The 21,111-nt window shown below is 32.4% G+C and overlaps 3 protein-coding genes and 1 long non-coding RNA gene across 4 annotated transcripts; all 4 read right to left on the minus strand.

Annotated features, from left to right (window-relative positions):
• Window positions 1–2,603: 2,603 nt before the first annotated feature.
• Window positions 2,604–6,746, minus strand: LOC132739956 (uncharacterized). Its single transcript, XM_060727802.1, has 4 exons — window positions 6,251–6,746; window positions 4,155–4,586; window positions 3,485–3,895; window positions 2,604–2,947 (listed from the first exon to the last, which is right to left on the minus strand). Exons 1-4 carry the CDS (start codon window positions 6,300–6,302, stop codon window positions 2,850–2,852), a joined length of 993 nt encoding a protein of 330 aa, XP_060583785.1. The 5' UTR covers window positions 6,303–6,746; the 3' UTR covers window positions 2,604–2,849.
• Window positions 6,747–9,973: 3,227 nt separating this feature from the next.
• On the minus strand, window positions 9,974–14,302 carry LOC132739962 (uncharacterized). The gene is made up of 3 exons (XR_009627082.1): window positions 12,270–14,302; window positions 10,808–10,916; window positions 9,974–10,463 (listed from the first exon to the last, which is right to left on the minus strand). It is a non-coding gene; the product is annotated as an uncharacterized LOC132739962 (long non-coding RNA).
• A 5,495-nt stretch (window positions 14,303–19,797) lies between these two features.
• LOC132739965 (mediator of RNA polymerase II transcription subunit 15-like) lies at window positions 19,798–20,114 on the minus strand (the record flags this gene model as incomplete). Its single annotated transcript, XM_060727817.1, is given in 1 exon segment — window positions 19,798–20,114. A coding segment is annotated over 1 exon segment (317 nt), but the record flags the coding sequence as incomplete, so codon positions are not given.
• A 46-nt stretch (window positions 20,115–20,160) lies between these two features.
• On the minus strand, window positions 20,161–20,555 carry LOC132739963 (keratin, type II cytoskeletal I-like; the record flags this gene model as incomplete). The annotated part of the gene is given in 1 exon segment (XM_060727815.1): window positions 20,161–20,555. A coding segment is annotated over 1 exon segment (384 nt), but the record flags the coding sequence as incomplete, so codon positions are not given.
• Between the last annotated feature and the right edge of the window lie 556 nt (window positions 20,556–21,111).

A 21,111-nucleotide genomic window follows, 5' to 3' on the forward strand; every position in this document is an offset into this window, starting at 1 on the left:
CATTAAAACAAGCGTTAAAATATACTAAATTATAACTCTCACGTGTTTGAAATAATATCTTATTTTACCTGATTCAGTAACATGAAACCGAAATTGAAGCATAAACAATTATGAATGTATCTAGAGCGTGTTCGGGCCTAATATGTTCGAATATATATTCGGACGGTGTCTCTTTTTTCCTGTTTAACATCGTGAAATATAAACTTTCCCGCCAAAAGCAGGTAGTTTGAAACGCGCCAATTAATGTATTCTATGCTAACACGTTCTGACGTATTTTCAATAACAAATCGCATCACTGAACATTACATTGAGCAAGTAAGATTTACATGATTATGAAATTCTAGTTCGTTATGTATGCTCTAAGATAAACAGTTTCCCCCACTGACCATTTTACGACCATGATGGTCACTTGGAAGCTTTAATAAAGCGTTTACATGGCTTGATTATTTACAAACGTCGTGTCTGATACTTGGCGAATAAAGATTTAAATATTCGGGTATTGTTTGGTTTTATTAACCTGTCAATTACATACTGATTACACGGTCGATGCACACAGTATATTAATCTTCGGTAGATTTTCGGTAAGTTCCGTGAGATGTACGCTGTACGATGGAATTTAATTTAATTTGTATCTCTCAACAAAAAGTACTCAGCGTTATAGCGCAATAGGGTAAAGCACGAGTTTATACTCTAAGTGCCACACGTGTTTTAAGTTCGAGACCGCGTAGGTCTATGTTTTTATTTTCTTATTAATACTTTCAACAATATTGGAGCTATATATGTTCGTTTTGTTTTATTATGTTTTACTTAATTTTGTTATATCTATATTCTTTTTAAATAACATGTTTTAAGAATTCATGTTTAAAATTAAAACGGATTTAAATCAATAAATGTCTTTTCAATGCTGTAAAACACACTACAAACTGTTCCATTAAAATATACGGCAAAAATAAAGAAAGAGTACTAAAACAATGGCAACAGCAAGGATCGAACCACAGACCTCTAATTTATCAGGCATTCTCTTAACCGACTGTACTATTGTGAATTAACGAAAACCTTCACATTAAGCTGGCGTGACTTTCAATCCATGACTAATATACTCCACATTAATTCTCGTAAACTTCACGGACCAAACCGAAGTGGGATCGAATATTTAAATGAGTTCTATAATGTATGCATAATTGACAGGTCAATAAAATCAGACTATATATTCAAAGACTCTGTAATGCGCGAATCTATCAGTTATTATTATTATTATTATTATTTAAAGGAAGGAAGGAAGGAAGGAATGAAGGAACTGAGAAATAATATACATGTAAATCACTTGTTTGAATAAAAGAAAATATAATATATATGTATAAATAAAAAAATGAATAAAAATGGATCAATGAGTAGATTAATAAATAAATATTGATATTTAATTGAATATGATGTGTATACTACATTGCATTTTAATTCATATTCAGTTTAGATATGAGCCGCCAAATTGGTAAAAGTAAGAAAACCTACGATCAGATTGCCATAAACAACGCTGTTGCGGAAGCCAAGTCAATTTCAATGTCACTTTGTGGAGCAACAAGAGCTTATGAAGTCCCTCGGTCGATTTTGTTTCACAAACTCAACAATAGGACTTCGTTACCTCCGTCAACGAGAATACTTACTGCAGCTGAGTTGACTAGCTCGTTTTGGCTTTGGACGGACCAGAAATGAATTTCAGGACATGGTTATAAAGACATTGGTGACATTGGTGGTATGCATTTGTTAAACGACATTCTAAAATTGCAGCCATTTGGAAAGTAATAGGCCGTTATATCTCCGTCAAAGGCTCAAAAACTGTGAACTGGGTATAGGGTGTATATTTCAGACTAGGAAAAGGACCCTATTCTGTTTGTGTATACAGTGCAGACTAATCTGGGTTTGTTATTTCCATTATGTCCTCGGTCAGGCAAGGTCCTAGCACAAAAGGGTTCAACAATTGTGTATAACTTTAAGTTGTCCAAAAGAAAAACGCAAATCACTGTGTTTGTGTGCATGAGTACAACTAGACATTATATTCATCCGATGATAGTTTTTTTTTCAGGCCGAAGCTTTCATCAAAATTCTCTTGAAAATTTCCCTGATGCTGATTTAGGGAGAAGTGAAAACGGCTGGATGGACTCTGAGCTGTTTTATACGTGGGGTTAGGACATTTGTATTCCAGCTGTTGAGTCTCGGGGAGTTAAGTAACATATTGTGTTTTTTTTCGTTGCCGGGCTTGCTTCTTATTTGAATCTCCATGTCAGTGATTTGTGCAAAGCACATCACATAACATTGGGCTCTATTGATTATAAGTACTTGCCTCGCACCTTCTACAGCATTGCGATTTGAAGCTTTTAAATACTTTAAAAGAGGCATGGAAGCAAGCTGTCTAAGATTTTCAATTATCAAATATTGTTCAATTATCAAATATTGTTGACTTTGTTACAAATAACAAAACTTTGCTATTGTGTTCAAGAATACATGGGATGAAGGCTACAACAACTGATATTGTCGTGAAATAATTTCATGATTCCGTTAGGCTGATTTGTTAATATTTAAAATAATGTTTAATAATAATATTTTTATTGTTGACAAGAAATACTATAGTAAACAAAACAAAATATTGTATATCTTAATTTAGTAAATCTGTTCAAAACATACCAAAAGTAGTTTTGACACTATATAGCATTTGTTTTTCTTTCAGCAATGAACTATTAATCTTTCTCTGACTTCAATCTGTCAATCATATTATACCACTGTTATTTCAGATAATGTGGTTTTTCAACTTATTCCAAATATATTTTGCACTATTTGAGTTTGTACAGCAAAGTTTAAATGCCATTTGCCAAGATCGCACAAATGCTTATACAGGCCAATAATGTTAGACTGATTGCTGAAGTTCTTGTTCCATCATTCCACGATGATTCCGCTGAAATAAATAAAAAAATATATTAATTTTCACAAATGTTATAATATTTCAAAATTACGTGAGATTGTTCAGCACTAAATTTTATAAGTCTTTATTTCTAATACACAAAACTTTATCTACCCTTAAAAAGAAAAGAAACACAATTTATTTTTGATGCGTCACATTTGTCTGTGAAAATAAATGTAAGTGAGGAATTCAATTCATAAAATGATAATAAAAATCAAATGAAACAAGTCTTATAGTGTTATTCATCAAACAAACAACCATGATATTCATAATTCGATGTCATTTCGAACCTCTTCCTCGGGTATACAATAAAAGAATTGGGGGAAATCAATTGAATTGTGGCTTTTTATTTATGCGTGCTGATAAGCTTAATAATATTCGTGTTTTTAATCAATAATCTTGTACTTATAATATCTATAAAAAAAATCCTTCAATAACAAAATGAAAAAAAAAACATATTATCCTGTTGAACTAATTCCGTTTGATTTTGCAATTATCTGACATTTTGCAAAATATCGGGGCATCACTTACTGACATCAGCATAATATCTTGGATTGTTTTCCGATATATATGATGTCCCATAAGGATCTCCACTTACAGTAACATAACACTCAAATGCAAGATGGTTTTCTCTACTGGCATCAGCAGTTGTTGCGTTGTATTTTATGGTCGCCACTCTGATATACCCACATTGATTGTCGCTAGTTGCTGTGCCATCATTGAATGTACCAGGCGCTGGTTGGTACTCAATAAATTCATCATTTGATGCTGTTTCTGATGTTCTCTGCCATTTGATAATCGTGCTTGAGAGGCTGCCTATATTAGAGGTACAGCTGAGTTCCAGTCCGTCTCCAACTTTAAACGGGGCAACTTCATTTGATGATGACCCTTGTACAATAAAACCATTCTTCCTTGCAATCAGTGAAGTCACTTTGGGTTTTACTGGTAAATATACAATACCGGGTATTATTTGTTTCACATAATTTAAACCTTAATGGTCATTGAGGTAACGAAGTTTAACATGTTAAGTATTCAATACATGTTTGAATATTTAGTATGTATAAACTGGCGAGGAAACTTGATCAATTTATAATTGATTGATCTTGAAGTTCGTGATAGTGCGGGATGCTATGTTATTTTTGATATATAATCTTATTGACCAGTGCAAATGCAATGACAAACTGAAAAATGTAAATCTTACCAAAAGCTAAGAATGTTGCATTTTTTGCAACTGATGCTTCAGCCGTTGTTGTGGAGCTTTTATATGTCAATTCACATCTATAATACCTGGCATCATCGCAAACTAACTTCTCCATGTTCATAGACAATGTAAGATACGTGTTAGCAGGTGTTGTAGAATTCCATGATCCTCCAGCAACAAAGTCTTTAGTACCTGCTACAGCTACAATATCTTCTCCTAATGTTGGAGTTTCATTAAGTCCTGCTTCCATTAATGTTAATGTCTGCCAATCATTAGGATCTGATCCAGAAAGTGTGGTTGATTTAAGTCTTCGTATCTGTATGAGGTAAGTAATATCGACATCTGTTTCAGTGATTTCACAAGACATTGTCAAAGTCCCTGTACTACTTATCAAAACCTTTTCCCTAGAAATGGTAAAATCTACGGACGAAACTGGAAAAAAGGAATGATATAAATATTTCTATCCTAAATCCAAAGAGTTATATTAGCGCGCATGACAGTTAGAGAATTGTGCTACATTATTTTGTTCTAAGTAATGAAACAGTGAATACATTATACATTCAGTTGTTGAGACACGAAAAGTTTAGATTTTAGAAAAGCTATTGACATATAAATTCATTTAATATTTAAACAATTTCAATATTATTTGCATACACTGCATCACAACTTATTTTTCTTGAATTATTAATACCCATTATTACACAGAAATGCTATCAATTTTACTTCTGTAAACCTTTTCGTTATTTGGTATCTTGGTACAGTTTCTACAAAAAAAATATAAGCTATAGTCATGAACTATCAGTGCTACTTTTTCTCAGTTTTCTCAGTTGGCAACTGGTATAATTATAGTGAATCATTATTATGAATGGAAGTCAAAATACTACTTTGTTTACATTTTGCTACCTTTAAAACATATAACTATATGTTCAATGCTACTTTCTTCAACTATAAAACATTTAAAATGCTTTAAATCCATTATTTAAATATTATTCAACACATTTTTGACATTTCTAAATAATAAAAAATATTAATTTCAGGGACATAATGTGTCTTTAACACTGTCAGTGCGCATCAATTATGTTGTTCGTTTTTAAAGATTTTAATGCCAGTTCTTTTTTCTTTGGGGGGGGGGGGGGGGGGTTATGGGTTGTCTTTTGTTGTCGTTGTTTTTTTTTTTTTTTTTTTTTTTTTTTCATTGCTACTTTTCACTGAGCTATTTATTGTTATTATTGTTCTCACGCAGTTTAATTACTAGATCAAAGTTTTAAAAGAACGTCATTTTTTTTTTTCATTTTAAACATGTTTGAATTTATAAGGGTACGTTAGTTTCAATAAATCAAACCAGTATGTAAAGAGTCCATAAAACAATTTACGATCGATCTTTCCCTCTCTCTTGTCGTTCATAGTATAAGTCATTGTATATACAAGTCAGAGATAAACTGCATTTATGTCCATATATATAACGCTTCTTACGCAAAGATTATAAAAATCTTATAGCAATATATTGATAACTACACTATTGAAATCGTAAACATAAAACTGGGTCGTACTTTTTCGAATTTTATTACTGTCTAGCTGAAGTCTGAAAAATGTTGTTTTTTATCAATTTATAGTCTATTAAAATAGATAAATTATGCATACTTAGATTAAAGTTCAGTGTAATTTTAATATGTGGGTATATATTAAAATATAGCTGAATCAACATCAGAATCTTTAATTATCCGAAAATGAAAACAGGGTAAAACCTACAATCCTTTCTCAACCTAACTGTTAAGAATGTTATTTCGATGGGTTGGTGCGAATGAGTTTAAACTCAAATAACATAAAGGAATTTAACCCTAAAGGAATTTCTCATCAAATTAATCAATCATGCTGTACGGGGTCTCCTAACACCTCAAATCACATAAACTATCGTAAAATAAATACTTTTAATGTGATTGATTTAAGATAATCAAATAAAAATATTATTATTTAAAAACAATGTTTACAATTAAAGACGAAACAATTAAACATTAATTTTCTGTTCACATGATATATATAAATTCATAGAAGAAATAATATGTTTAAAAATAAACAATCAAACAGAGAAGGAGTACCTGAAGTTGATGAAAGAATGATAGCCATAACTAAAAAACTTATGTACTCCATCGTGCATCGTCATCGAGTTAGAATTAGGTAAGATAAAAAGGATTATATATTCATTGGCAAGTATATCTCCGCTTGAATATTCATGCAAGTAGCCATCTATACCTATAAAACATTACGTAACTTTGACTGATATCTAAACCATTACTTGACAAAAAGTCAAGGGCTATATACTAAGTTTCATATAGATAACATAAGTGATTAAATTGCATAGTCTTTTTCAAAGATGGTTAAGGTAACGAAATGACATTTTCTTGTACAAGGAAGAGCAGTTGTCACCAATCAACGTTTAATTTATGTATGAATCAATATTATTTACATTTATCCATGTCATTTTATAACTTTCTCAAGCCTTTAGGTGCTGGTTTTTACAATGTATTTACTTCAGAATTTATATTAACTCTATTTTGCTCAATAGGCGACTTCAGGTGTCATTTTGGGAGCGTTAATAACTCTTTAACTGTCAGAAGAAATTTAGGCTTCGTCTACAGATAGAATGATAGAGCCAGGTTTCATTACCAGTAACTAAATCTTTCAAACGACTTTATAATATGTGCAGTAATGTATCAGTTCTATCACCAGAAACTAAATCTGATCACAAATTACATATATGTGTTAGATTAACCTAACTTGAGTTCAAGTCCGCTACTCAAGGAGCATATGATCACCAGAGCGCACCGACTTTTCAGAGCCCAAGCTGTTCTCGTAGTATCTTAAAAATACCTAACGAATGCATGCCAGTTACATTTGTTAAATATTGCACTGCGGATATTTATCATTACGTTAAATTTTTTTCTGCCACGACAGAGGGGTGTCGGCTTCCCTCGGGTCAAGTTGTATTCTACGGATATAAAATTTCCTTCTTATGTTAATAAACAGCTAGACATTTTATGTCTTTTATTAATAACCTGTAGGTATTTGATATCTTTTATATAAAGACTTTCAAAATTATTATTATTTCCGTGTTATTGTTTGTCTTCTTATCACTAGTCCTAAGATTTCATTTTAAAGTCATAATTAGTTTGTTTTTTTTATACTTTTTATATTTTGTTGTTACATTCATGTTTTGTAACATGAAACGCAATGCATTTCATTTCATTGTGCAAGTGACGTTTTGGTATATTTATAGTAACATATATAGATACAATAGCAATCGCAACTACTCGGCCCTTTCAGTCAGTCTTCCGGTATTCCGGTCTAACCTACGCTAAGAAACTAAACATGTAAACAAATAGTAATTTAATGCTGGGAGTTGTTGACAAGTTTATTTCCAATATATGTAGTAAAAGTCCACCTAAAATAGGTGAATTCATAGGTACAAAGGCAAACAATACATTATTCATTTATTTATTATTATGGTTGTAGAAACCGAAAGAACAACAAGAGGGCCATGATGGCCCTGAGGTCGCTCACCTGTATATAGGCCCCCAACCCCCACCACCCCCCCCCCCCCCAACATTGCAGGGCCAATTTAACCCAAGGGCTTTTTATTTGCACAAACTTGGTAGACACCCATAAGAAGATGTTTCATGCTAAACATCTAAGCTCTAGCTCATTGGGCTTTTTAAAAGAAGATTTTTTTAAAGTTTTTACTATACACATATAGTTAAAAACAATGACACCCCTGGGGCCGGGCCAGTTTTGACCCAAGGGCTTTTATTTGAACAAACTTTGTAGACACTTACTAGAAGATATTTCATGCTTAATATCTAAACTCTAGCTATTTGGGTTTTTTCAAAGAAGATTTTTTAAGTTTTTGCTATACACATATAAGGAAAGTCAATGACCCCCGGAGCGGTGCCAATTTTGACCCCAGGGCTTTTATTTGAACAAACTTGGTAGACACCTATTAGAACATGTTTGATGCTAAATATCTTAGCCATAGCTCTTTGAGTTCTTTAAAAGAAAATTTTTTAAGTTTACTATATGCATATAGGGAAAATCAATGACCCCCTGGGGCAGGGCCAATTTTGACCCCAGGGCTTTTATTTGAACAAACTTGGTAGACACTTATTAGAACATGTTTCATGCTAAATATCTTAGCTCTAACTCTTTTGGTTCTTTAAAAGAAGAGTTTTTAAGTTTTTACTATATGCATATAGGGAAAATCAATGACCCCCTGGGGCGGGGCCAATTTTGACCCCAGGGCTTTTATTTGAACAAACTTGGTAGACACCTATTAGAACATGTTTGATGCTAAATATCTTAGCCATAGCTCTTTGAGTTCTTTGAAAGAAGATTTTTTAAGTTTTTACTATATGCATATAGAGAAAATCAATGACCCCCGGGGCGGGGCCAATTTTGACCCCAGGGCTTTTATTTGAACAAACTTGGTAGACACCTATTAGAACATGTTTCATGCTAAATATCTTAGCTCTAGCTCTTTGGGTTCTTTAAGAGAGATTTTTTAAGTTTTTACTATATGCATATAGGGAAAATCAATGACCCCCCGGGGCGGGGCCAATTTTGACCCCAGGGCTTTTATTTGAACAAACTTGGTAGACACTCACTAGAAGATGTTTCATGCCAAATATCTTAGCTCTAGCTCTTATGATTTCTTAAAAGAAGATATTTAAAGTTTTTTCTTTCGGTTGCCATGGCAACCAGAGTTCTGCATGGAATTAAATTCTTTGAACAATTTTTAAAGGTGACCACCAAAGGAACATTCCTGTGAAGTTTGGATGAAATAGGCTTAGTTGTTTATGAGATGTCATTTCAAGTAAAAGTTTACGGACGGACGGACGACGGACGGACGCCGGACGAAAAGCGATCACAAAAGCTCACCCTGTCACTTTGTGACAGGTGAGCTAAAAAACCAACCTGTGACATTTAGTCGGATTTGTTTAAAATTGAACATCAGTGGGCATATTTAAATTACAATTGTTTTTTTTTTTTTGGTTTCGTTCAAAGGTACTAACATCGTATTTCTTTTTTGAAAAGTAGGTATCAACAGTGTCTTTCTACTTCAATTAATGAATGGTTGTTGAAAAATGGCCTTTATTGCAATAGGTGATCTTTATTGAAATTAGTGACCCATGAAATGAAGATCATCATTATTACCGTTTTTGCAAATTCGATAGATGACCATACATGGGTGCTGCCGAGAAAGTTTGACTACATCTCATCTGGTTTAATAAAATAATGTTTTGCTTTCTCTAACCATTAAAATGGGCCTTTCAAGTTTATTAAGTTAACAGTAAACTTGATAATTACATACTTAGGATCAGACAAATTTAACTGAGGATATATCCATTGATTCTGGAAATTATTAAAAAAATTTAAAGACCACTAAGATACAGTAGAAAATATGACAAATAGTTTCATAAAAAAAAACATTTTAACGACGAAAGAGGGAATTCAGATCACCCTGAACGAGCTAATCCATTAGGTGGGACGTATGATAGTTGGCGATATTGTTATTCATAAATCATATTGCAATATCGTAATTGTAATAGTACATGCATACACCAGCTGCTATTCCTCCATCAATCTCAAAATATCTGAATTATGTTTTATTGTGTAAATCACTCAGAGTTTTATTAAGGACTCTTTTAAAGCCCTGAGTGTAAAGTGTGAGGTGGGACTGGGTTTTGTGCAGACAATGGGATGTTTAATGTAGTTATCAATATGGGGGATTTCTTCAATAAAATAAACAAGAAAAGTGTAATTGGATCCCTTTTTATTTGCAATTCTTTCAGTGCAATGTAATGATAACTTGAAAGCTGTGTCAAGAACAGTTTATGTTTGATTTGTCAACCATTGGCAACTATTTTTAAACAGCGTCTCTCTGTATATTAGCTACTTTCTCCTATCTACGCGGAACAAATCTTTATTAGATAATATTCAGATAAAAGCTAGTTGATAGAAGCATATCCGCTCAATTGACAATGTAATAAATAAAGAATATTCCGATAATAGTCAGAGACTTCACTATAGACCAAAGAAATTATCAACAAAATACAATTTTTATGCACGTGATTAAAAGCTGGTATTTTTATTGTCTACACAATAAAAATGTCGACTTATTCCCATTATCAAATAGCACAATGGTGTTTATCCTTTTAAATTGTATTGTAAGTTGATAGCAAACTGGTAAATCTTCACCGTAGACCATTGAATCTGTTCCAGAAAACAACGCACTACAACATCATGCAGGACCTTCTACTGTAATAGAAATAATTACACAATAAGTGATGATTGTTTTGGTGATTTTTTTGTGCAATATATGTAAAACTCAGTTTGTCTAAATAAATTAACAAAATATTCCTTGAAATGAACTCTTTCATCAAAAGTACCCCCCCCCCCAACAATTTTAGAACTAAGACATAAGACCAAGATATATAAACAGCATTTGTAACTAAATTTTGTTTGAAATAAGTTTGACAGAATTACCTATGCTGATAAGACTTATACGAACACAGCAGTAATGATGAGAAGATCTATTATTATTAAAACTTACTAAGCCTATCTACTATAGCTTATTAATGCTCTCTGAAACATTGGTTTACCTTCCAATATTTTGCTGAATTTACTCCGAAAGAGACCCTTTGAAGGCATTATTGGTCTGTAAATTGCTCTATTGGACAGGTTATGTTGACATCTTTTGCACCACGTTGTCTGGAAATACACAAAAAGAAATATACAGTAAATGGAAACAGTTAAGCAAATGGTTCCCCTTCTTATAAAAAGTCTGGCTTACAAAAGTTTAAATTATTCTAATTTTAAATTATTCACAGACATAAATTGGAAATGTCAGAAGGTAATGATGTATATACCACAAATATTTACTTCAATTAACCCATAAACTGCTGATTTTCTTAATAGGACTTGCCACCCTACCATTTTTAACTGTCCAGTATTATTAATTTTTGGCATGCCAAGATGTTGATTTAATTTATATCAGCCAACAGCCTGGTCAGACGGCACAGATGGTCAGGCTGGCCTAACTATATACTTATGGCACAGGCAATTACTGTCAGTTTCAGCAGATTAAAGCTGCATGCCTCCAGACAAATACTGTTAGTTTCAGCAGGTTAAAGCTGCATGACTCCAGACAATTACTGTCAGTTTCAGCAGGTTAAAGCTGCATGACTCCAGACAATTACTGTTAGTTTCAGCAGGTTAAAGCTGCATGACTCCAGACAATTACTGTTAGTTTCAGCAGGTTAAAGCTGCATGACTCCAGACAATTACTGTCAGTTTCAGCAGGTTAAAGCTGCATGACTCCAGACAACTACTGTCAGTTTCAGCAGGTTAAAGCTGCATGACTCCAGACAATTACAGTCAGTTTCAGCAGGTTAAAGCTGCATGACTCCAGACAATTACTGTTAGTTTCAGCAGAGTAAAGCTGCATGACTCCAGACAATTACTGTCAGTTTCAGCAGGTTAAAGCTGCATGACTCCAGACAATTACTGTTAGTTTCAGCAGGTTAAAGCTGCATGACTCCAGACAATTACTGTCAGTTTCAGCAGGTTAAAGCTGCATGACTCCAGACAATTACTGTCAGTTTCAGCAGGTTAAAGCTGCATGACTCCAGACAATTACTGTCAGTTTCAGCAGGTTAAAGCTGCATGACTCCAGACAATTACAGTCAGTTTCAGCAGGTTAAAGCTGCATGCCTCCAGATGAGCCAAAATATTTTATGAAATCAAACTTAAAAACATACTAAACTTTTACGAAAAGTAAAATTTTCAAGATTAAAGTAATAACTAACATGATACTGATTTTGCAGTATTTATCAACATATTTCTACTGGGTGACCAACAAGACTATTTTTGCATATTTTGACCACTGTCTGGTAATTAACATGGATTGCTAGTGCCGTTTGCAATGTGTAAATTACTTTCTTTGTTCACTTCACAACATTACACTTTAAAAATACATTTTCCTTATTTTCATAAAACTAAGCATGAATCTGAAGGTATGCTGCTTTAAGTGTTAAATAATAACAGCTACATTCTAATACCTACCAACAGTCTTTTAGAGATTCAAATGATTCTATGTACCATCTGTGCCAACACATTGTTTGCCGACAGGGTTTTCAACTACCTGTAAAGAATATGAAGAACATGTATACTAATATATAAACTCTACTATGTATATCAAAAATTCTTGACTATAACAGTAAAATCATATGATTTGATGCAAAACTGACTTCTTAACAATGAATTAGAATCATATTTAGATAAGATATAAATCACATTACTTTTATAATCCCTTCGTGGTTAATTAAGTACAAATGTACAAATATTTTGTAAACATTTCAAATGCGACTGCAAGCTTAGATTGGGTCGGAACTCATAAATCAGAGACAGCTATCACCAGGTATTGTCTACATATTTTTATTGTAATTGAAAATCTCAATTTTTACATTATCTTACTCAACTGAACTACCACCACCTATAAAATACTTTATATATCATACAAAAACTAAAGATATCTACTCATTAAAAATTAACATAATGATATAGTCTACAAACAATAGAACTAAATTTAATCATATTTACCTTTGTTATTATCTGACAGTAAGTCTGCATTAGAAAGAACAAACTAGAACTGTTTCGAATTTAAGCTGCAGTTAACCCTTAACTTGCTGGAACCTTCTTGCCTAGCCTTTGCCATCAGTATGGAGCCAGGCCCACCTATCTGACCAGACTCTTTACTGGTGGTTGCTTAATTTTTTGTATTTTGATACTGAAACCCTTAAACTTTGAACGGACTGTTCCAATTTCAAAGATAGGCAAGTCTATTCAGCAGGTTAAGGGTTAAAAACATTTCAGTCACTTACAAGTTATATACAGTAAAACATACACATGTCCTACTTTAGAGAAAAACTTTTTCTTCTATGAACATTGGCACATGATCAATTAGGCAGTAAACAAAAAATGATCAGACTAAGGCATCTGTATTGAACCAAAACATCCTACAAATCTGTGCAGCCTGATTAGGCTATGTACTGTTGCTAGCCCATTTTTTATCTTGATATTAAAATACCTTAAACTATGAGTGGACTTTTCTAAATTCATAACAAGGCAAATCCATTACATAAAATCAGGCAGGTTCAGAGTGAGTTGTCCTAAATATCTTAACCTTTTCTGTACTTGACAAACAAGATGCATAAAAAAATTGGAAACAGTTGAATTATCTTCCCTTTGTAGTGCAGTATCTTCTTTCATAAATATATCTAGTACTGTATATTTCAACCACTGACCTACTAATAATAATTATTCATTTTCACTATGATATTTCATTCCAAATGAGTTTTTAATTATCACATACTTTCTACATTGTGTAAATATAACAAAACACAAAAAAGTCTATTATTTCCAAAATGTACTTTCATACTACATAAACATCATCTTACAACAAATACAAAATACATTTTATCCAAAACAAATCAGTTATTTAACTTATTTTCTATAGACTTCTAACGGCATATTATCAGTCTATTTTTATCTATGATAAAACATACATATGATACTTTCTATGCATAATAAAAATACAAAGTCCATTTTCTGTTTCAAAATAACTAAGAAATACTTGACTTTGTTCCTAAATGTTTCTCAAAATAGAACAGGTTCTAGCAAAATTTACACATTGTAACTAAATGACACCTTAAGATCTATTTGCTATTCTTCTATAGATGCATATCTACATTTGTTTTGTTTTTTGTTGGGTTTTTATGTCGCACCAACACTGTATGTCATATGACAACTTTCCAGCTTAACTGGTTGAGATAGACCTCAGGTGCCACTCTGTACTTTATTTCAGGCACAAACAGGCTTAAATGTAGATACATTATTTCAGGAACATAAGGGAACCTGAGTAGAACCTCTGATGTGCTGTAAGCTACATATAACTGGTTTTACAGTTTATCTAAACAAATACTGGTACAGATCTGAATGAAACTGGCAAATTAAACATAATTATAAACACTACAAAAATTTAACACATTTGCAAGAACATAGTATCATATCAATGTTCAGTAAAATATCAAAAATATAACATTTCATTACATTAGGTTTAATGTCTTTTTAAAACGTTTCTTTGCATGTAATAAAAAGAAAATTTGTTTAATTCAGTGTAATATCGAAATATATTTCACCTTGTGAACACCAAAAGTTCATATTTCACTCGTGGCTGCGCCACTCGTGAAATATACCTTTTGGTGCTCACTCGGTGAAATATATTCCGATCTTACACTGAACTAAACAAATATCCTCTATATAATCTATAGTGAACGTTACAAATGTAAGTTGACAATTAAGATCTCAATACAGCAGTAAGAGAAGTAGTGTTGGGTATCGGACTCGAAAATCACTATCGATAATCGGATGACCACAATCGATTGTCTCCCGATAGTATAATCGAATTATGCATTTTTTGGCCCTTTTTCCTTCAAGGTACCAATCCTTGTATGTATTTTTTATACAGTAGTGACCATATTTTGAGAATAAATAAGCTCTTGTCTCCTTGATTAAAGTAAGATTTACTCTTTGAATTCAAAACAAACATCACAAATACCTAATACTACTACTTTGTGAGACGCAAAGATGAATTTGCTTTTGTGTTCAGGAAACAAAGTCGTTCAAATTGCCCAGTTATTCACTAGCCATGTTTTTTCTGTATATCTTTTTTGATAAGGCAAACAAAAAAGACTATAGGATCCTCTGGAATTAAAGAGATTTGGTCGGGAAACTTCTATTTGACAGTGTGTAAAAAGTTACGCCCTAGGCAATTCAGTGGTGGTAGAACATTAGAATAATCAATTGTTAAAAATGACTATCGATTGTTGCCGATTTTGGGGTGGTCCGATTAGTTATCGATTTTCAGAGACAATCGGAAAGAGAAGCTTCCTGTCTAATTTCCTGTCTATTATATTCTACTGTTAAAAGAAATAAATGCAAATTGGTCCCAATGAAAACCCATTAAAATAACTCATTTCCTGCTCAAATATATTTTGTGGGTTTTAAATCCTAGTACACAACAAGATATTTCATAACTTAACCTGGAAAGAAAATATTCCTAGCCAAAACATTCACGGGGGGAGGGCATGTTATGATTTTAAAATTTTGTTCATTATTTCTGACACATTATTTTCCAATAAGCTTAGTACTGTATTCTTGATTGTGTTTTTTTGTTTTGTTTTTGTTTTTGTTTTTTTTCAAAAAAAGTGTGTCAAAATGTGGTAACTAAAGTAACCAAAGCTATAAACAATCTAAGTTCTAAAACAACAGAAATGACACTTTTACTGCTAATCAGGAATTTACTGATCTCAATTTTACACTACATTTTTTATGATTGAATATATGCTGTTTGCTTGTTTGTTAAATTGGGTTTTACACCACACCAACACATTTTAGTTCATATAATGACATTCCAGTTTTACTGGTGGAGGAAGACCTCCGGAATATATGCTATAAATGACAGTCAATCATGCATAATAACAGAAATAAATCCATGTAGTAAATGAGATTGGTATTATATTGTCATCTTAGTACAATAACTGGTTAACTCCTGTCAAACTTAAAAGGATTTAACCTGTTACTGCACTAAGGTGATGTTAATTTATTATTTATTATTCAAAATGGTGAAAATTCATAACTAAAATGCGAGAGAGAAAAACATTTTTTTAGACATATGAAATAATGTATGTATTGATGTTTTATCAAGCAAAATATTAAAAGATAAACAACACTATTTAAAACATTGTAAAACAATAATGCTCAAAATAAAACCAACCATGTTATATTTAGATGAAGTCTATTTAAAAAGGGTACAGAACTGTGTACGATTCCTCTGTAATCTGATTTAATCTAAATCTTAAATGATGAGTGAAAAATATTAAATGAACATGATTATAGAAAAGAAAATAAATGATTTAAAACAAGGACTTTTATCTTAAAACTAGTGCCTTTCTAAAAATTACTGAAAGAGATATCTACTTCAAAATCCCTGTTCAATCCTACCAAATAGCCTGGCTAATTAGCATATAAGTTGACTATACAATTACAAAAGCTATAATTTCATCTTTTACTTTACAAAATAACATATTCCTTGATGACAAATTACATTAACAACATGTGCAAGGTGAGTTTCACACCTATAGTCAGCTTTGAAAAAAAAGCTTTAATTCTTACTAATACACATACCTAAGGAAACATAAAGTAAGCTTATCTTTAATTTTGCTACAATGTAAACTGCATGAAATTAAAATGCATTACATTCAAGTCATTCATTACATGTACATAAAATGAACCCGATGCCTGTAATAAAATATAAACACCAATCAAACCAACCCAAAAATCTTTTAATTAAAACCCTGGGGAAACCCACTCAATACTCCCAAATCTAAAAAATAATCACAATTAAAAAAAATTTTAAAGGGACTCCAAACTAAATTTTTAAAAGGTTTTGATATTTCTTTTTTCAAAAAGGGTTCCCGGGAATTTAATTAACTTTAAAAAAGCAAAATAACCCAAAAAAATAAAAAACCCCCGCAACTTTATTAAACTAAAACCCGGGAAAAAAAATTGTTAAAAAATAAAAATTTTAATTTAATAAGCATAAATTTGGAAAATTTTAAGGGTTTGAATGTTTTTTGAAGTCAGGGGAGCCCCCTTACTTTTCCCTCTCCCAATATTTACACTAAACCCAAATTAAAACTCCCAAAATATCAAAATCTAAAATATACTTTACCCCAAAAAATCATTTTCGAAAATAATTTACATGCTGCGCGGGATATCCCCAGCATTGAATTGTTCATATATATAAATATACACCTACATATACTAAATTGTCGTATAGTTAATACACTTAGAAGCTTCTCAACATTTTTGCCATCCTTGTATTATAACATTATTACATTAAGACACTATTTCCAACCATGCTTCTAGCAACCCAACTGCCAAACTCAACATTTTACCAAACTGGGTGCCCTACACAAAATAAAGTTTTACACAGTTTAAATCCATTACCTACAACATCATTTATAAAATACACAAAATAATTTAAAACCTACAACAGCAAAGATTTTGTATTTACATCGACTTCTAATAGAGGGAGGGGGGGGGGTAAGAACTCTACCAAAAGCCTTTTCTCTAAAGACTTTGTTTTTAAACTTTTGTAGCATTCTATAACGGCACCTAGAAGTGCTAATGGGCAAGTCCTATTGAATTTTAATAAAAATTTAACCCCATTACTGGCACAGAGGTAAAAATAAACCCTTAAAACAGGTTTAAAAAAAGGGAAAAGGGAAAAACATGACAAAAAATTAATAAAAAAACACTCAACTTGGAAACTTAAAACTTCGGGACCTTTTCCCTTTTTACATACTTTTAAATTTACAAATACCCCAAATTGGTTCCAGAAATCTAGGGGTCCCCCACTGTATGACAAACAAAGCACCCCATCAAAAGTTTGTTTCCCTTTTGCAAACACATCCCTTCAAATAACATACTTACAGTTTTTGGAAAAAACCCCTAAAAAAAATTTGGTCTTTTTTAGTTTTTAATAGGGAAATGATACAAAAAATCAGTTTTTCCTATATTTCCCTGTACTCTTATTCATAAATTTTTAAATAAATTAAAAACTGCTTCAAAAGGTGAATCAACTACAGGCTTAAATTTAGCCCTTTAACCCAAATTTTGGGTTTATCAAACTTGTTTGAAAGGGCAAAAAGAACATAACCAATCTAATCAACTGTTTTCAAAAAAAAAACCCCAAAGTGAAGCAAAAAATTGTTTTTTAAATATAAACAACCCTTTTTTAATATACAAAAAACCAAACCCAAATCTACCAATTTTTCAATATATTTTCAAAAACATATTTTGTCAAAAATTATCATTTTCCTACCCAAAAATACCATTTCCCAAAACCACCCAAATTTAAAAAGGGGAAACATTTCCAATTTTAGGGGGTTTTTAAATAAATGCCTATATTTTTGAGTTAAGAAATCCCAGTTAAAATTTATTTTCATTTTTTTATTTTAAAAGATACCCACTGAAAAATTTACTTATTTTAAAAGGGTTCCCCTTTGCCCCCTTTAAATATGAAAATAATTAATTATTACATTTGCTGGTATCATTATACTAATTATTACTACTTGTTCATACAAACATATTCCCGGGTACAGAATCATTACACAAAAGGACTTTGTTACTGCCCAATGTGCTTTTCTGTTTTTTGAGCCACAGTAAGGCATCTCCCAAAATCTGGGCCGTTTTTTTTGGGGTTGTGTTTTACATTATCTTAAATTCCCCAATGATTTTTATTTTCATAAAAAAAAAAAATATAACAAAACTGGCATCTGAAAATGAATAATGTAAAACTGGGTTATCTAATAAAGGGAATTTTTTCCCCAGCCCCCCCCTATTTAAATTACCTAAATTTTCAAAAGAAAATTACTTAATCTGAGCTGGCGTTGCGTCAAGGTCTGTACTGTTTCCTGTCAGTACAATTTTGTAAATTTTTCCTTTAAAAACATGAATTTTTTTGTCCAGATTGAAAAATGAAAAACAAGTCCATTTTAACCCATATATAGTCAGATAACAGATAAGAGAATATAGTAACTTAAGCCATTAAACTAAACATTTTTCACATACGCTGACCTTTTGTCTCCTTTTATTGCCACCAGCTGATGAATAATCCCCCATATCAGACCATCCTTATCTGGTCAACAAAAATGCAATTAAATGAAATCTGCTTATCAATGAAACCCACAACAACAAATTTTGTTTTCTTTTTTTTCCTAAATAAACTAATTTTTACAATTTCTGTGTCCCTATTTCAATTTTCTTTATAAATATTTTTTTTCTTAAGATTCATTAAGTCCCATAAATCTATTTTTACATCCTTAAAAAAACCGTTTTCCTTTTTCATTTTCTTGTTACAAATGCAAAAATGATACCCATTGCGCCATATAAATAATGTAAAACCATCCTTCGCTTTTTGGCCACTAGTAAAGTAAACCACCACAGGAATGTCAATTTTAACTTATGCAAGGGGTCATAAAAACTATGTCTCAATCTAGTTCATTACATCATTTAATAAATGACAGTGCTTTAGAAAACCTGTTAGTTAGTAAAGACAAAAAGAAATTGGTAAAAAAGATATGTCATGAAACAAATCTTAGATTCTGAATTAAAAGATTAATAATTTATTTTCAAACTAACAACAAATAGGGACTTAGCATCTGTTCAAATTTATTTGTTGAATAATAAACACTTATAAAAAATTTCCCAACATGCCAAACAATCAAAATTTCCTAACGGATACTCATTTTTTTGCCGTAAAACTACCAATAGTTGTTAACGTATAAAAGTTCCTACCACTCTGGAAACTGTATGAAATCCTTGTAAGCCAATGCCCATACACCGTCCGACTTCCCATCTGCCCAGGCTCCCTTTTTGTCCACCATAGTTCCCCTTTATACACCAACTGTCCCTTCATCTATTTTTTGGGTTTTACCTTGTGTATTTGACCCTTTCATCGTCCCCATTACCAGTTTCCTTTACCTCCCCTTGGGCCTTTCATCTGGCCCATTTGGCCACTTCCTTGACCTTGACCTCCCATCTGACCTTGCTGCATTTGACCTTGCATCTGATTACCCATCTGACCTTGCATCTGATTGTTTCCTCCCATTCCCATCATGTTCCCGTAACCATAGTTACCCATACCCATCATAGCCATCTGATTTGCCATCATTGGATTCATCATTCCCATCATACCCATAGGATTTCCCATCATTCCACCCATATTCCCCATCTGACCTTGACCCATTTGACCTTGGGCGCCAGTTTGACCTTGCTGGTTACCAACGCTGACCTGTAGATGACTGAAATTTTTGTATGATCTCAGATTTATCTTTGTTACTAGCATCTGTAACCAGTGTTTGAAGGCTGTGGGTTATTTCCAACACCTTGCATGTTGCCCATTCCCATGTTGCCCATTCCCATGTTGCCCATATTCCCCATCCCCATGCCCATGTTTCCCATCCCCATTCCCATATTTCCCATACCCATTCCCATGTTTCCCATACCCATATTTCCCATGTTGCCTCCCATCCCCATATTTCCCATATTACCACCCATACCCATATTACTCATGTTGCCACCCATCCCCATATTTCCCATATTGCCTCCCATTCCCATATTTCCCATGTTGCCCATATTTCCTCCCATATTTCCCATGTTACCACCCATACCCATATTTCCCATATTACCTCCCATTCCCATGTTGCCACCCATTCCCATGTTGCCACCCATTCCCATATTTCCACCCATGCCCATATTCCCCATTCCCATATTACTATTCATTCCCATTCCACCACCCATATTTCCCATATTACTGTTCATTCCCATGCCACCTTTTCCCATATTTCCTACAAAAGAATACAAATTTCTGATGAATGCAATACTCCTTGAAATACCGAGATAATATATTAAGAAGTCTTGAGCATTCAAACCACTTTTTTTGTTCCAACAAAATTCAAAAATACAAACAAATAATAATTATTCCTATAACATAAGACAGTTCAAATTGTAACAAAACATAGAATCCATACGGCACTTGAGTTTTTATAGTTTATAAATTGCTAACATACTCAATATAGTGACTTTGTTTAAACTAAGCACTTGTTAAACCAGTTTATCTAATTTCAGTCAAATAGATGTGGGCTAATGATTTTTTGTTTGCTTGTTTTGCAGCAACTCATAAGAATTTTTTAGCACAGTAACTACTAAAATGCATAAGAAATTTCGGGCAAACCTGTATTAAAAAGGGGAGGGTAAGGGTTGTTAAATGAATATATCA

This window comes from Ruditapes philippinarum, unplaced genomic scaffold, assembly GCF_026571515.1.
Source record: "Ruditapes philippinarum isolate M1 unplaced genomic scaffold, ASM2657151v2 ctg4842_1_1_1_1, whole genome shotgun sequence".
NCBI lineage: Eukaryota > Metazoa > Mollusca > Bivalvia > Venerida > Veneridae > Ruditapes > Ruditapes philippinarum.

What these genes read in the sequence shown, in the direction of transcription:
- LOC132739956 (XM_060727802.1), bottom strand. Translation starts at nt 6,302, where the DNA reads ATGGAGTACATAAGTTTTTTAGTTATGGCTATCATTCTTTCATCAACT. An exon ending in TGCAACATTCTTAGCTTTTG is followed by an intron (nt 3,896 to 4,154) that starts GTAAGATTTACA and finishes TATATTTACCAG; the next exon opens with TAAAACCCAAAGTGACTTCA. An exon ending in AAGATATTATGCTGATGTCA is followed by an intron (nt 2,948 to 3,484) that starts GTAAGTGATGCC and finishes TATTTATTTCAG; the next exon opens with CGGAATCATCGTGGAATGAT.